Source organism: Anolis carolinensis, chromosome 6 (assembly GCF_035594765.1).
Source record: "Anolis carolinensis isolate JA03-04 chromosome 6, rAnoCar3.1.pri, whole genome shotgun sequence".
In the NCBI taxonomy this organism is placed as follows: Eukaryota; Metazoa; Chordata; class Lepidosauria; order Squamata; family Dactyloidae; genus Anolis; species Anolis carolinensis.
Window position 1 is genome coordinate 68,754,633 of NC_085846.1, and position 15,099 is coordinate 68,769,731.

Genomic DNA, 15,099 nt, shown 5'->3' on the forward strand with positions numbered 1-15,099 from the left:
ATCACCTCCGCTTTCCAAAAACAATTCCACTTCTTAAAAACACCCCAAGTATGTTTTGAGGGTGGAGTCTGCTGTTGTAGAGTCTCACTTATCCAACATAAACGGGCCAGCAGAGCGTTGGATAAGCGAAAATGTTGGATAATAAGGAGGGATTAAGGAAAGGCTTATTACATAATGATTTTACAAATTAAGCACCAAATCATCATGTTTTATAACAAATCGACAAAAAAAAGCAGTTCAATACATGGTAATGTATTTATGAATTTAGCACCAAAACATCTCAATGTAGTGAAAACATTGACTACAAAAACATTGGCTACTAACAAATTGACTGCAAATAAAGATAGAATTGCATAAAATAAACTTGCAGTAACAACATTGTCGGAAGTTAAATCCGTAAAAATTTCAGTCCTTGCTGCCTAAAGAAATAGTTGTGGATCGGGCGGGAGGTCGACTGCATTGGATAATCTAGAACATAGGATAAGTGAAGGTTGGATAAGCGAGACTCTACTGTAGAATGTTGATTCCATTGGCTTTGAATCCTCCAGTTCTTAGACTGGAGCATTTGTATTTATCCTATACTTTCCATTCTTATGCAGCAATGAATGTTTATTTGTTTTCAATATTTATTTCCCATGCTTTGCTAACAACATATTAAAGGGAGTTTACAATTAAAATAAAGCCATAAATCAAAATGAAGTTAAGTCCCATGGCAATTAGCTTAAAATTTCATTAAGGGAATTTATTGTTAGAACAGTAAGTTTGAACCTTAAGAAGATCATCAGAGTCTCCAAGCTATTTACAGCAAGCTTGCCAGTTCCTAGCTGCCAAAATTTAAGAACAAGTTAAAATGAAAGAATGAATGCCATACAAGGACAGCATAATTTCCCCCCTTGTATCAGGACCCAGGTTCAGTTCTCAGTTATCTGTAAGGAAGATAAAAGTAATCCCCAGTGCTGGTAAGTGCCCTAGTGAGGCAGTAGAAATGACTGTTATGTGAAGGATATGGGAGTAATATCAGTACCGAAAGGAAAGAATTCCATTAATTGAAAGAAGGGGAGGAAGAAGAGTGAAGTGCTTAAGTTAAAGTTTTTCATGTATCAGTTTTCATACCTGTCCTCATCAGTTCAACTACATAACCTCAAAATTTTGTCCTTGTTTCATCTCATACTTTAACGAAGAGCCACACTTCTTGCAGAAACTGTACAAGCCTCTGGAATTCAGGTCCTCTCTGAAGCAGCACATTTGAATATACTTGAAAAGATCTGCTCTTGAGAATACCTAATGATCACGATCAAGTGGCAGTTCAAAGAAAGTTAAGGTTTTTTTTAGCAGGAAAAAATGATCTGTCAGACTGGAGTACTTATGCTTGTAAAAGAGAAAAGAGAGTGAGGGAGAGAGTAGGTTTGGGTGGAGTGGGGAAGGGAATTCAAAAAATGATGCAGGTTTATTTGCTATATGAGAACCAGCTTGGTGCTGTGGTTTGAGTGTTGCACCAGGAATCTGAGTCTTTCCACTCATATAAAAAGCTGGTCAACCCCATCTCAGTGGAAGAGTGAACTCACTCCAAGTTTTAGTGTGAATTTTTGGAGCTTATATTATCCATTAGCAGATTTTGAGATTGAGTTAACATCATAAATAGATTTTTAAAAAAATAGATTAAAACACAGAATAATCTCACTGATCCCAGCATTGAAGTTACTAGCTTATATCGTTTGAATCTGCATGGAAGGCTTGTGCTGATATACAACCCTTTCACCACTGAGCTAAGTTTCTCTTTCTAATTCAACCCCTGAGACATGGAAATTACAATTGATATATACAATCGAAGTAAGGCTCCGTGAAGAGCAGTTATTCAAAGTTTTAATTTCTACTTGATGCATCTTATGTTTGTTTAAACACAAACACAAAGGTAAATGTAAAGCCCATTTGAGGCTCAAGAACCAGTCCTATATAAGACATATGTTGATTTGAAGAATTTATTTTACTACTGGTGTCTATTTTTTTTGATGGATGGACACAATTGAATTTCTTCCCTTCTGCTGCAGTTCAATCTGTGATGGCTGCTTCACATATATAATCTTTTATTTTATAAATCTACAGGGATAGACAGTGGCTTTCATGTCAGTTCATCCATTCTGAATTTTAGTCTGAATATTTAAGAAGATATTCAAAAGGCTGAAACATATTAAGGATTGACATCAGCACCATAGATAGATCCTTCAAAGTCCAATACAACCTGGAAGAGATTGTCTTGCTGATTTAGAAACCAGCAGCTGTCTTTCTGCATGTCTAGCTGTGAGCAAACCATAAGTTAACAACATGGTCCCAAATAGACTTTTGAAATAATTGTATTAATAATTGGTATCTATTAATTTCCAGTACATAACTGGAAAAAAGTTAATTCTATGTGAGCTACTTTCCAGTATTTTCAAACAATGAATACTATAACAAATGCTGATCTTTTTTGAAGGCTTTGTGGTGTGGAGATGAAATAGTGTGATGGTGTAGTGGTCAATAAAAACATATTACCAACAGAAGTATAAACTGCTTTGTGCTTATATTGGAAACTTGTGTAAATTATGGCTGCTTAGAAAGTTTAATTTGTTAATTTCCACTTGTAAAAAAAAAAATTACAGGGCTCTTCCCAGCCACACATGAGGTTTTCTTTCTTGGACTTTCTGAATTTAACTGATATTTAATGAAAATGGTGAAAAATAATCATATGCTCCCATATAGTAAAATGTCCTTTAGGTGGGATATGTTCAGGTTGCAAACCTCACAGACCCAGGTGCATGATGAATACAAGACCTATTGCTCTGTAATATGTACAAGATTGTGCTTGATTAAATGTATTTCAATAGCACGTCAGCATTTTTAGATCTCTGTTGTTGTTGGTGGTGGTGATGATGATGTTTTGTCCCATCTGGTACAAATAAGACATATTTCATTTGTGAAAGGCCTGCTTTCTGCTCAAGATGAAAATGATAGGACTGGATTGTTGCCTGCATTTTTAACTGTCTATGGAGTCTGCCAAACCTTTAGAACTTACTGCTACACCATCTGATCCCACTCTTAACCCCTTTTAAAAGCAATGTTTCTTGGTCTAGTTTCAGCTGAGTCCCATGTCTTTGCTTTTAATTAGGGGTGTGCAATTTAATGAAGACTTGTGTCATTTTTGGTCTGGTTTGTGGCCACCGCCCTCCTTTTTTTTACTGGGAAGTTCTATTTGGGAAGGGGGTTCTATTTTCATTCCAGTAAGTTTTAGTCTATTGGCATCAATTGATAAAGTTTAGAGAATCATTTCTCTGTCATTTTTAGGCCTCTCAGCACAAAACTCTCCTTAGCTGGAGGCCACATTTATGACTGCCAGCCTGCCAAGTTTCAGAATGTTTCGCCAATCCAATGATTTTTGGAAAGTTTGAAGTTTTTACCATAACATTTTTTTTAAAAAGCCATCAGAGAAGGTTCTGGGAATTGGTCCCAAGCCCACACCATAAGAGGGGAGGAGAGTGGACACGGTCAACCAGGCCTCTGATTGGCTAAGAAATAAAGTGAGAAACACACATAGAGAAAAACCTCAACTTCCATCATGCCCTTTTTTATTTTTTCTGGTTATGTATTTATTTTAAAGAAGATGTTTTGTGTTTAAAACTGTAATTGTTCCCTACTCTTACTCCATTTTGTGCCATCATTATGAATTCCCTAATGTCCCTAAAGTCACTAATGTAAACTCTCTCTTAATTAACAGGTTGACAGGACAGAAGTGATTCGGACCTGCATAAATCCTATCTTCTCCAAGCTTTTCACAGTGGACTTTTATTTTGAAGAAGTCCAGCGGCTACGGTTCGAATGCCACGATATCAGCAGCAATCACAACGGGCTGAAAGATGCAGATTTTTTGGGTGGCATGGAATGCACTCTTGGGCAGGTAGGGATTGTGGCCTTCTTGAATTCCTTTTCCTCCTACATTGGTCAAATCCATAACTACAAGTAAAAGCTCTTGCTAACTCCATTTGATATCCTTAAGATATGAATTTGGTGGGGTTTTTTTAGACTGACTAGTTGCGTGGTGACCACAGTAACTATGGTAGCTCTTCCTATTAAAAAAGAACAACACTCCTACTCCAGAGCAAAATGTACACACACAGACCTCATAATGGATTTTCTGATGTCACATCTAGTTTGAGCCTCAATTTGCTTCACCAGCCCTCACTTATATCACATATACCAATATGCCAGATATCGCAGCATCATTTGGTTGTAAAATCATTATGTTATTGTGTAGGATCACTTATGCTCTGTTCTTTTTTGCTATCTGAAGTAGAGATGATTAAAACTAAATCTAAGGATCCACAACCCAAATATAATAATGAGTTTCTTTCAGAGTCTGTTACCCACTTTTTATTAAACACAACTTTTAAAAATGTTGTTTAATGTGATTATTTCAATGAGCAATTCAGTCCAGAGATCTTAGAAATGTTTTATGATTAAACAGAAGCAAGTTCACAGGGAACCTTTTCCAAACTGGTGTGTCAAGGACAGAACGCCACAAGATTCAAGATAACAGAGTTTATTGGATTACAGAACTCAAAAATGCCCGTAAAATACAAGGGCCAGGCAGTATTAGCCTTTAGGAGCAAAAAGGGACAAGGAAAAACGTTCAAAAGATAAACCGGATTAAACTGGAGTTTAATCCGGGTAAAAACAAACTGCTTGCTTCAGCCTGGGGATAAACAAAACAAAAGCCGAGGAACAAAAGATACAAAAGAATGCAACTAATTGGCAGCAGATTCCTCTCTGCTGCCAACACTGTGCTTAGAGTAACTTGCGTCGCTCCCACACACACAGCAGACAGGATTTCCAACACGAACAGATCAGCCAAGGATTGTAGCAGTAGAGTAGACCCAGTTCCTTTCCGTAGATCAAAGCCAGAAGCAGACGTTTGTAGTTTCCAAGTCCAAGAAGGGGGAAGTCAAGCCGTGGTCAGTTCAGTCCGAATTTCAAAGCAGGAGATGGCGTCCGTCAAGAAGACGACGGAAGGTCAAGCTAATAAGAGTAAGCACAGGTTTGCACAAACAAATGCCCACACAATTCCTCCTGCCGTCTGACCCTGAATTCCAAAACAACTTACGTATCAGCACACGAAAACACACCAGTCTTCAGGAAAGCGTCCCACACAGATCCCAAGCGTTCGTCCAGATTACCTTGCCCAACGCAATTTGCAATTGCTCCCAAGCCCCATTTTATGCCAGTTACAAATCCTCATCACTGTCAGCTGTCCTCCTTAACCCGGGCGTTTCCTCATCACTTTCCTCATCAGAGCTGGAACACCTCTGACTACGCCCCACAGCATCTCCAGCTGTGGATCCCGTCCCATCCCTCCAGCTATACCATGGGTCTAATCCTGAAGGTCCCCATTCATCTTCTATCCCATCATGGCCAGTGGCACCCAATTCCTCCCTCACCCGAGTCCAATCCATCTCATCCTCCTCCGAGCTAACCAGCCCCTCCTCCTTTCTCTCCGTAAACCCCTCAAAAGACTCTTCGTCAGATGGTGCTGCAAAAATGTCTCACAGTCTTTTTCTTTCTCGCTCCTCGAGAGTATCTGACTCTCGAGGAGTCTTACGCCCACGTCTGCCAGTAGCAGAGCCATGAGGCTCAATCATAACACTATCCCCTCTCACAAAGGCCTCCTCCCCCGATGGCGGAGAAGTGGCAGTGATACCCTCCGCTATAGCACCACGACGACTGGAGGTATCTAGTTTCAACAGCGAACGATGGAAGACTGGATGGACCTTTAAACTAGACGGTAAACGCAAACGAAACGCAACGGAAGAAATCTTTTTAACGATAGGAAAGGGACCCAAATACCGAGGCGCAAACTTTCCCCCAGCCTGTTTAATATGTTTGGAAGATAACCACACCAAATCCCCTTCTTCCAACTCCTCCCCTGCCTGCCTGTGGCGGTCAGCCTGAGTCTTTTGCGTTGCCTTAGCTTCCAACAGTAAGCGACGGGCAACATCATGCAATGCAGCCATTTCCGAAGAGCGGTACACAGGGTCCGAAGAGACCACATTGGTCGACGGCGCCACACCTCCCCGTGGGTGAAAACCATAAGTTAGCTCAAATGGCGTATGCTGACTAGACGTGTGCACCGCATTGTTGTAAGCGAACTCCGCCACCGGTAACCACTTCACCCAAGCCGTGGGTTGATCTAGACAAAAACAACGCAAATACTGCTCTAAGAGCCCATTAACCCGTTCCGACTGTCCATCCGTTTGCGGATGAAAGGCTGAAGAAACGTTTAACTTAGTCCCTAAGCACTCATGGAAGTGTTTCCAAAAGCGTGACACAAATTGCGGAGCCCTATCCGAAATAATCACTTCGGGTGCTCCGTGCAAACGATAGATGTGCTTAGTAAATAGTAAGGCCAACGTAGGGGCCGCCGGAATGGTTGAACAAGGAATAAAATGAGCCAGTTTGCTAAATAAATCCACCACCACCCAAATACAAGTATAACCCCCAGACTTAGGCAAATCCGAAATAAAATCCATGGAAATGATTTGCCATGGCCTCTCAGGAACAGGTAGAGACGACAACAACCCTCTAGGGCGCCCAACAGGCGTCTTACTCTGCTGGCAAACAGCGCAGCTGTCACAAAAGCGCAGAATGTCTTGCCGCATCTTTGTACGGTCTTGAACCTGCCAAAGTGCCCAGCCATGGGTTCGTCATGGTGGGCTCTAATCACCTCCAACCTGAGGGCCCCCACTGGTACGTAGACCTGCCCCCTGCGTACCAATACTCCGTCTTGATCTTGTAGATGCGGCAGTATTGTACGGTTACCTGCTGATAGCAGCATCAGTTGCTCCTGAGTCCACACATCATCCCTCTGAGCCTCAAGGATCTGGTCATGTAACCCGAGCTCATTATCTACAACACATAGAGAGGCAGTAGGCAAGATGGTCTGACATACTACCTGCTCATTGGTCTTAAACTCCGGCTTGCGGGATAAAGCATCGGCCCGCAAGTTTGCCTTCCCCTCCACGAACTGCACCTTGAAGTTAAACCTGGAGAAAAACAAAGCCCATCGGATTTGACGCTGGTTTAACTTCTTTGCTGTTTGCAAGTGCTCTAAATTCTTGTGATCAGATCTGACCACGATCTGGTGCCGTGCCCCTTCAAGCCAGTGCCGCCACACCTCAAACGCCACCTTAATCGCCAACAACTCCTTCTCCCATATGGTATAGTTCTGCTCGAAGGGTGTTAGTTGCCGCGAGTAAAATCCACAGGGACGCAAGGTCCCTGAGGAATCCTTCTGAGATAATACAGCCCCCAACGCGTAGCTAGAAGCGTCCGCTTCTACCACGAACGGTTTGTCAACATCAGGATGTGTTAGTATGTTGTCCGATTGAAAACTAGACTTAAGTTGTAAAAACGCATCGTGAGCTTCCCGCCCCCACACAAATGGCTGTTTCTTACGCAGGAGCTGCGTCAAAGGTACCGTGAGCTTTGCAAAATTCGGGATAAACTCCCGGTAGTAATTAGCGAAACCTAAGAACCTTTGTACATCCTTCTTAGTCTTAAGCTCCTGCCATGAGTTGACGGCGTCAACCTTATGTGGGTCCATTTTAAGTTCCCTACCTGACACTACATGACCTAGGAACTCCACTTCAGGCACATGAAAGACGCACTTGGAAGCCTTGGCGAAAAGCCCATTAGCCCGCAGACGGTGCAGAACCTGCTTGACATGTTGACGATGTTCTTTCTCGTCCTTAGAAAAAATCAAGATATCATCCAAATAAATCACTAAAAATTGGTCAATTAGGTCCCTGAACACATCGTTCATGAACCTCTGGAAGACCGCAGGAGCATTGCAAAGTCCGAAAGGCATGACTCGGAACTCGTGGCATCCGAAACACGTGTTAAATGCCGTCTTCCATTCATCACCTTCCCGTATACGGATTAAGTTATATGCCCCCCGCAGGTCAAGCTTGGTAAAGACCTTAGCCCCTTGCACCCTTGATAACAGTTCCGAGATTAAAGGTAACGGGTACCTATCCCGAATGGTGTATTTGTTTAGGATCCGATAGTCGCAGACCAGCCTAAGTTCCCCAGTCTTTTTGGCTACAAAGAATACTGGTGCCGCAGTTGGAGAGCTAGATGGGCGAATAAACCCCTTGGCTAAATTTTCATCTAGAAACTCCCGCAAAGCTTGCCTTTCCGGTACAGTCAAAGCATACAGCCTTCCTGCTGGCAATTTCGCACCTTCTGCTAGCTTAATGGCGCAATCATATGGCCTGTGCGGCGGTAATTTGTCCGCTTCTCTTTTACAAAATACATCAGAGAACTCCCCATACTCAGCAGGCACTCCCTCCATATCAGATTGAGTAACATTCAGAGTGCAACAATCCTGCCTCTTTAAGGTCACTTTACGTGTCGCCCAATCTACTTGTGGGTTTACTACAGCTAGCCAATCCATCCCCAGAATCACATCATATCTAGGCAAGCTCGTAATATCCCACACAAACGTTCCCGTTACTCCCTGCACTTCCCACATTACTGCTGAGGTTTCATGGTTAACCACCCCAGTCTCCAGCAGTCTCCCATCTGCTCCTTCCACCCACAAGTCGCATGCCTTGCGCACTCTAGGAATGCCATGCTTCTTAGCAAACTCAATATCTACATAAGAGACCGTAGCCCCTGAGTCCAGCAGTGCCAAAGTAGAAACAAGTTCCCTTCCCCCAACAGATAATGTAATGGGTACGAAAACATGCTTCCTCCCCTCAGTTGACTGCTTGAGGAGCCCTAGTGCGTTGGACTCACGTCGCACTAGGGCTGGCCTTTTCCCGAAAGCTGAGAAGGTTTCACATTACAGTTTTTGGCAAAATGCCCAGCATTCCCACAGTACAAACACAACCCCAGCTGCCTCCTACGGCTCTTTTCCTCTGTAGACAGCTTTTTAAAGACCCCAAGCTCCATAGGCTCTTCCCCCATCACCACAGGTGCCCTGGTTACATGCATGGGTGGCGCACACATTGCTTTCGAGTGTTTACGAGCCTCGAACCTTGCGTCCAAACGCAGCACCTTAGCTACTAAGGCGTCCCAATTTTCAGCCGGCTCCAAGCGTGCTAATTCATCCTGGAGCATATCACTTAACCCAGCAGTAAATAAAAGCATGAATGCATTTTCCCCCCAATCCAGCTGGTGGCGATACAAGTTAAACTTATTTAAGTAATCCAAAACAGTCCCCTTTCCCTGTTTCAAACGATACAGAGCCCACCCAGCATTCTCCGTGCGGAGAGGATCCCCAAAAGTGTCAGTTAATAACTTTTTGAAATTATTCAAATTGTCCTTGACTGGGTCATTTCCCAAAATTAAATTAGTGGCCCATTGTCCTGCGGGACCGGTCAACAAACTCAAAATAAATGCCACCTTGCTAGTGTAGGAAAAGCATGAGCACTGAGCTGGGAAAAATAAAGCTCCACTTGTGCCAAAAAGGTTGGCAACTTGCACCTGGTTCCGTCAAAGCGTTCAGGAGTCAAAACATGTCCTTTCACAGCATGAGCTGCTTGACTGACGGTAAAAGCCGTTTGTAATTGCTCAAATTTGGCCCTTAACTCCTCCATCGTCTTCCTGACGGGTTTATTACTGCAATAAACTTTTTATGGGCGTTGGGCAATCTGTCAAGGACAGAACGCCACAAGATTCAAGATAACAGAGTTTATTGGATTACAGAACTCAAAAATGCCCGTAAAATACAAGGGCCAGGCAGTATTAGCCTTTAGGAGCAAAAAGGGACAAGGAAAAACGTTCAAAAGATAAACCGGATTAAACCGGAGTTTAATCCGGGTAAAAACAAACTGCTTGCTTCAGCCTGGGGATAAACAAAACAAAAGCCGAGGAACAAAAGATACAAAAGAATGCAACTAATTGGCAGCAGATTCCTCTCTGCTGCCAACACTGTGCTTAGAGTAACTTGTGTCGCTCCCACACACACAGCAGACAGGATTTCCAACACGAACAGATCAGCCAAGGATTGTAGCAGTAGAGTAGACCCAGTTCCTTTCCGTAGATCAAAGCCAGAAGCAGACGTTTGTAGTTTCCAAGTCCAAGAAGGGGGAAGTCAAGCCGTGGTCAGTTCAGTCCGAATTTCAAAGCAGGAGATGGCGTCCGTCAAGAAGACGACGGAAGGTCAAGCTAATAAGAGTAAGCACAGGTTTGCACAAACAAATGCCCACACAATTCCTCCCGCCGTCTGACCCTGAATTCCAAAACAACTTACGTATCAGCACACGAAAACACACCAGTCTTCAGGAAAGCGTCCCACACAGATCCCAAGCGTTCGTCCAGATTACCTTGCCCAACGCAATTTGCAATTGCTCCCAAGCCCCATTTTATGCCAGTTACAAATCCTCATCACTGTCAGCTGTCCTCCTTAACCCGGGCGTTTCCTCATCACTTTCCTCATCAGAGCTGGAACACCTCTGACTACGCCCCACAGCATCTCCAGCTGTGGATCCCGTCCCATCCCTCCAGCTATACCATGGGTCTAATCCTGAAGGTCCCCATTCATCTTCTATCCCATCATGGCCAGTGGCACCCAATTCCTCCCTCACCCGAGTCCAATCCATCTCATCCTCCTCCGAGCTAACCAGCCCCTCCTCCATTCTCTCCGTAAACCCCTCAAAAGACTCTTCGTCAGATGGTGCTGCAAAAATGTCTCGCAGTCTTTTTCTTTCTCGCTCCTCGAGAGTATCTGACTCTCGAGGAGTCTTACGCCCACGTTTGTCAGTAACAGAGCCATGAGGCTCAATCATAACAGGTGTTAGTCCAAAGACCAATGCTTGAAGCCAGCCATTAATGGCCTACGTTGGTGGGAAGGTGATATTTTAGCATATTAAAAGATTAATTTGAAAGTGTGTTGTCTGTGCAATACTTTACAACATATCTTCTAATCGATCTCATCCATAATCTGAACATAGAAATCAAGCAAGAAAATCTTCCTTTGCAAAGATGAGAGAAAATTAAATAAGGTTATTTCATAGTGGTATTTCACTTATAGGAGATTGAGCGGTATCATTTCCTTGATAATGGATACATGTTGAAGACCATGTGTATGTGCGTCTAGGTGATGCCATTGTAAGGTGTAAGAAATGTTTCTGTTCAAACCAGTTTTGGACAGAGATATTTCAAAGGAGGAAGGACCATATACACATAAAACCTTAGACGAATATTTGGATGTTAATAAGGGTTTACAACACAGAAATATATTTGAGAGGAAAGCTGCTCAGCTAGAAATGGTCTTAACTTGGAAGGAGTGGGATAGAACCCATATTCCCTACAAGATACTTAGCTTTGGTGGGAAAGCTCATCTAACAGTTAAGAGCAAGAAATTACCAAGCACAAAAAAGTTTGATATCAATTTTAGGCTCCATCTACCACTCTTTGGGAGTAATTTATTGAAAAATTATGACTCAAAATATAGTGCATATAGATCTGTGTTAATACTTCAGTGTTCTTGTATAGTTAATTTTTCATTTAATTTACTTCTTTTTGAAAAGGAGATGCTAGCTTCTGTGGTGTCTGTTGTGAATGCATTAAATGCCTCTGTGAGTTAGATGTTAGGAAACGGGATTACTCCTCCTCATTGTTGTTATTGTTATTTTGCAGACCTTTCTGTCTGAAACTGACAGTAGCTTAAGACCAATGTCTTCAGGCACACCTTCATTAGCCATTTTGTGCATTTTTGTCACATATTGGTTTCATGCTCTTGAGACTGCACTTTGTAAGCTTCACTAAGACCTGCCAATATGCTGTAAACGTGGTGTACATGCTAGAAAGCACAGAATGACTGGAATTCCTGGGAGAACCCAATAGCACATTGGCACATACATTCCCCAGGAACCATCTGACATAGCATGTTGGAAACTAAGGACTACACAGCCGATTTTGGCTTCTGGAAGTTAATTATATGGGGCAGAGAGTAAGGTGAACAAGTACCTGATCCATTATGCTGGGTTGACATCTTAACATCATACTTGTAGAACTTTCAAAACATTGTTTCTCCATCTTTGAGCCCGACTTTGGCTGGAATTCAGATGTTGCTAGACCACAGTATTTGTCATCATCAAATAGGGTAGTCAGTGGCCAAGATATTACAGTCGAACAATATCTGAGAACCCAGCATTGGAGAGGTTTTCTGGCATAATAGTTACATAGTTGTTTGAGTCTCAGAAGAACTGCAATACTGTACAAATAATACTTTATTCTTGTATCCCGCCATCATCTCCCCGAAGGAACTTGGAGCGGCTTACAACAGGGACATGCCCAGCATAACAACATAACATCATAAAAACAGTGATTTAAAACAGTAGTTAACACAATGCAGCAATAAAATGTGCACATAAATAAATACCTTAAAACTCAGCATCAATACACATATAATAAAAAGTGAATAGTGCACGGACTCTACAAAAAAGATGTAGTCCAATATTTTTCCTATACATTATTAGCTATGAAAGAAAATATGGCTTTACCCTGGAGGATAATTCTGCTGGTGTCAATGTTTATTGATAAGCAACCATTAGAGGTAATAATAATAATATAATAATACCTTTATTTTTGTATGCCACCTCCATTTCCCCCAATGGAGACTCGGAGCGGCTCACATGAGGTAAACTTGGAGCAGAGTTATAAAGAAAGTTGGCAAATGTTCTTGCTCTCAAAAAAGAGGAAAAAAAGAAAGTCTAATAGACTGAGAAATCTTACGTAGAACATGACCACATCTTTCACATCTTCAAGGGGGAGAAGGAAGGGTTGGGTATAGGAAAATGGACTGGAGTACACAAGGGACAATAATCGAGGGAATATCTGAGTCTGTCCATTGTATACTGGATCCAGCGCGCCACCATGAATATCTACCTCAATCAAATATGTTGGCGTTTGAAATAGTAGACTCATGTTTAAATAGGGGTAGATGGACCTCTAAGAGAGCTGTTCAGAAGTCCCTGACTCAGATACTTTCTACGAGCCCAAATGTAGTCAGAATTAAGACCATCTCCTGGCTACGCAGGGACTTTCAAGCTCGGGACCGCTCTACATGCCTCATTGTCACCTTCGAGGATAGTTCATTAATTGAAGAGCTTTGGGCACGTAAACCTTTACTAAATTTATGGGAAATTAGTATCAGGAAGGTGTTTTTCGATCCCATAATTCGGCCTTTGATGGCAGGTTTCGAACTGCCTCCTCATATTACCACCAGACCCAAAATGGATAGTGCCCGTAATCATCGAGTTAGGTCTCCATCCCCTCCAAGAAATTGTTTAGTATTCCCCAGTTCAACCCCAGTCCCTTCTCAATCTATTGCTGAGCCCTGCCCACAGACATTGCTTTTGTTCAGTTCTCCTGACTGCTCCCTCCCTCTGTCCGCGCATGATACATTTTGGACCATACCTATGATAAAATCCCGAGTAGCTCCCTGACAGCGGAGAGCTGACTACGGCCACCCAATTCCATCTCCATTCTGCCTGTTGCCCAAGGGGTGGGGGGGTGGACTGGAGCCGGGGGGTACCATTGAGGTCATGTGGGGGAGGAGGAGGAGTGGTTACTGTCATCCCAGGGAGAAACGCAACAGAGTTCTTGCGACCCTGGAAAAGGTTAAGTGCGGTAGCACCCATGACGGTCCCCTTGGATTGAGGATCCTGCTGTTCAATACCAGGTCCGTCACTGGTAAATCAGCTATCATCCAGGATCTTATCTTGGATGAAGCGGCGGACCTGGCTTGCATCACTGAGACCTGGTTGGATGAGCTGGGTGGGGTAAATCTCACCCAGCTCTGTCTTCCGGGTTTTGGGGTGCAACAGCAGGCCAGATCTGGGGGAAGGGGAGGCGGGGTCGCGGTGGTCTTTCGGCAGTCCATCTCCCTGGTCAGGTGTGCCGTCCCGCAATCTACAGGTTTTGAGTGTGTACATCTTAGGGTGGGTGCCCAGGACAATCTGGGGATTCTGCTAGTGTACCGACCACCCCGCGACACTGCAGTTTCCCTGCCTGAGCTAGCAGAGGTGATCTCTGGTGTGGCGTTGGTCTCCCAGCGACTGGTAGTGCTGGGGGACTTTAACATCCATGCCGAGTCCACCTTGATAAGTGCTGCTCAGGATTTCATGGTTGCCATGACGACCATGGGGCTGTCCCAAGTGATATCTGGTCCCACCCATCAAGCTGGTCACACGCTCGACCTGGTTTTTGTTGCGATGGACGGTGAGGTTGGAGTGGAAGAGAAAAACATTCTTCCGTTGTCATGGTCCGACCATCACCTGATCAGTCTAAGACTCACCGTGTCCCCAAAAAACCTCCGCAGGGGTGGGGGACCCATTAAGATGGTCCGCCCCAGGAGACTGATGGATCCTGATGGATTCCTGAGATCTCTTGGGGATTCTCCTGTCTTGGGTGCTGACAATCCTGTTGATGCCCTGGTAGATCGCTATAATAGCGAGATGTCCAGGGCAATTGACATGATTGCCCCCGAACGTCCTCTCTCTTTGCGCAGAGTTACTTCAGCTCCCTGGTTCTCAGAGAAGTTGGCAGTGATGAAGCGCAAGAGAAGAGGACTAGAGTGCCGCTGGCGGAAGACTCAGAACGCCTCTGACCGAGCACGGGCTAGTGCTGCTATTAGTGCCTACTATTAGTGCCTACTATTAGTGCTTTGCGGGCAGCCAGGAAGACCTTCACGACTCGGTGCAGCGAATTCGCGCACCATTTTGCAGACAAAGTCGCTCAGATCCGTCATGACTTGGATGCTAGCTTGGATGCAATGCCATGTGAGTTAACCGAGGCACCTGCCTGTCCTATCTTGTGGGATTGGTTTCAGCTTGTTCACCTGGATGACGTAGACAAGATCCTTGGAGCTGTGAGGGCGACCACTTGTGCCAAGGATCCTTGCCCTTCTTGGCTTATAAAATCGGCCAGAGGAGGATTGGGAGATTGGTTTGTGAGTATAATTAATGCCTCTCTGGTTCAAGGCAAATTTCCATCTGCCCTAAAACAGGCTATAGTGAGGCCAATTTTGAAGAAAGCCTCCCTTGATTCGACCATCCTAAA

The 15,099-nt window shown here is 43.7% G+C and overlaps 1 protein-coding gene across 2 annotated transcripts in view; it reads left to right on the plus strand.

Annotated features, from left to right (window-relative positions):
* cpne4 (copine 4) overlaps window positions 1-15,099 on the plus strand; it is a 281,734-nt gene that overhangs the window by 149,682 nt on the left and 116,953 nt on the right. For both annotated transcript variants that reach the window (XM_062958193.1, XM_008112771.3), the window contains exon 3: window positions 3,752-3,931. In XM_062958193.1, the coding sequence (XP_062814263.1) occupies window positions 3,752-3,931 (180 nt within the window). The remainder of the gene's footprint in view (window positions 1-3,751; window positions 3,932-15,099) is intronic.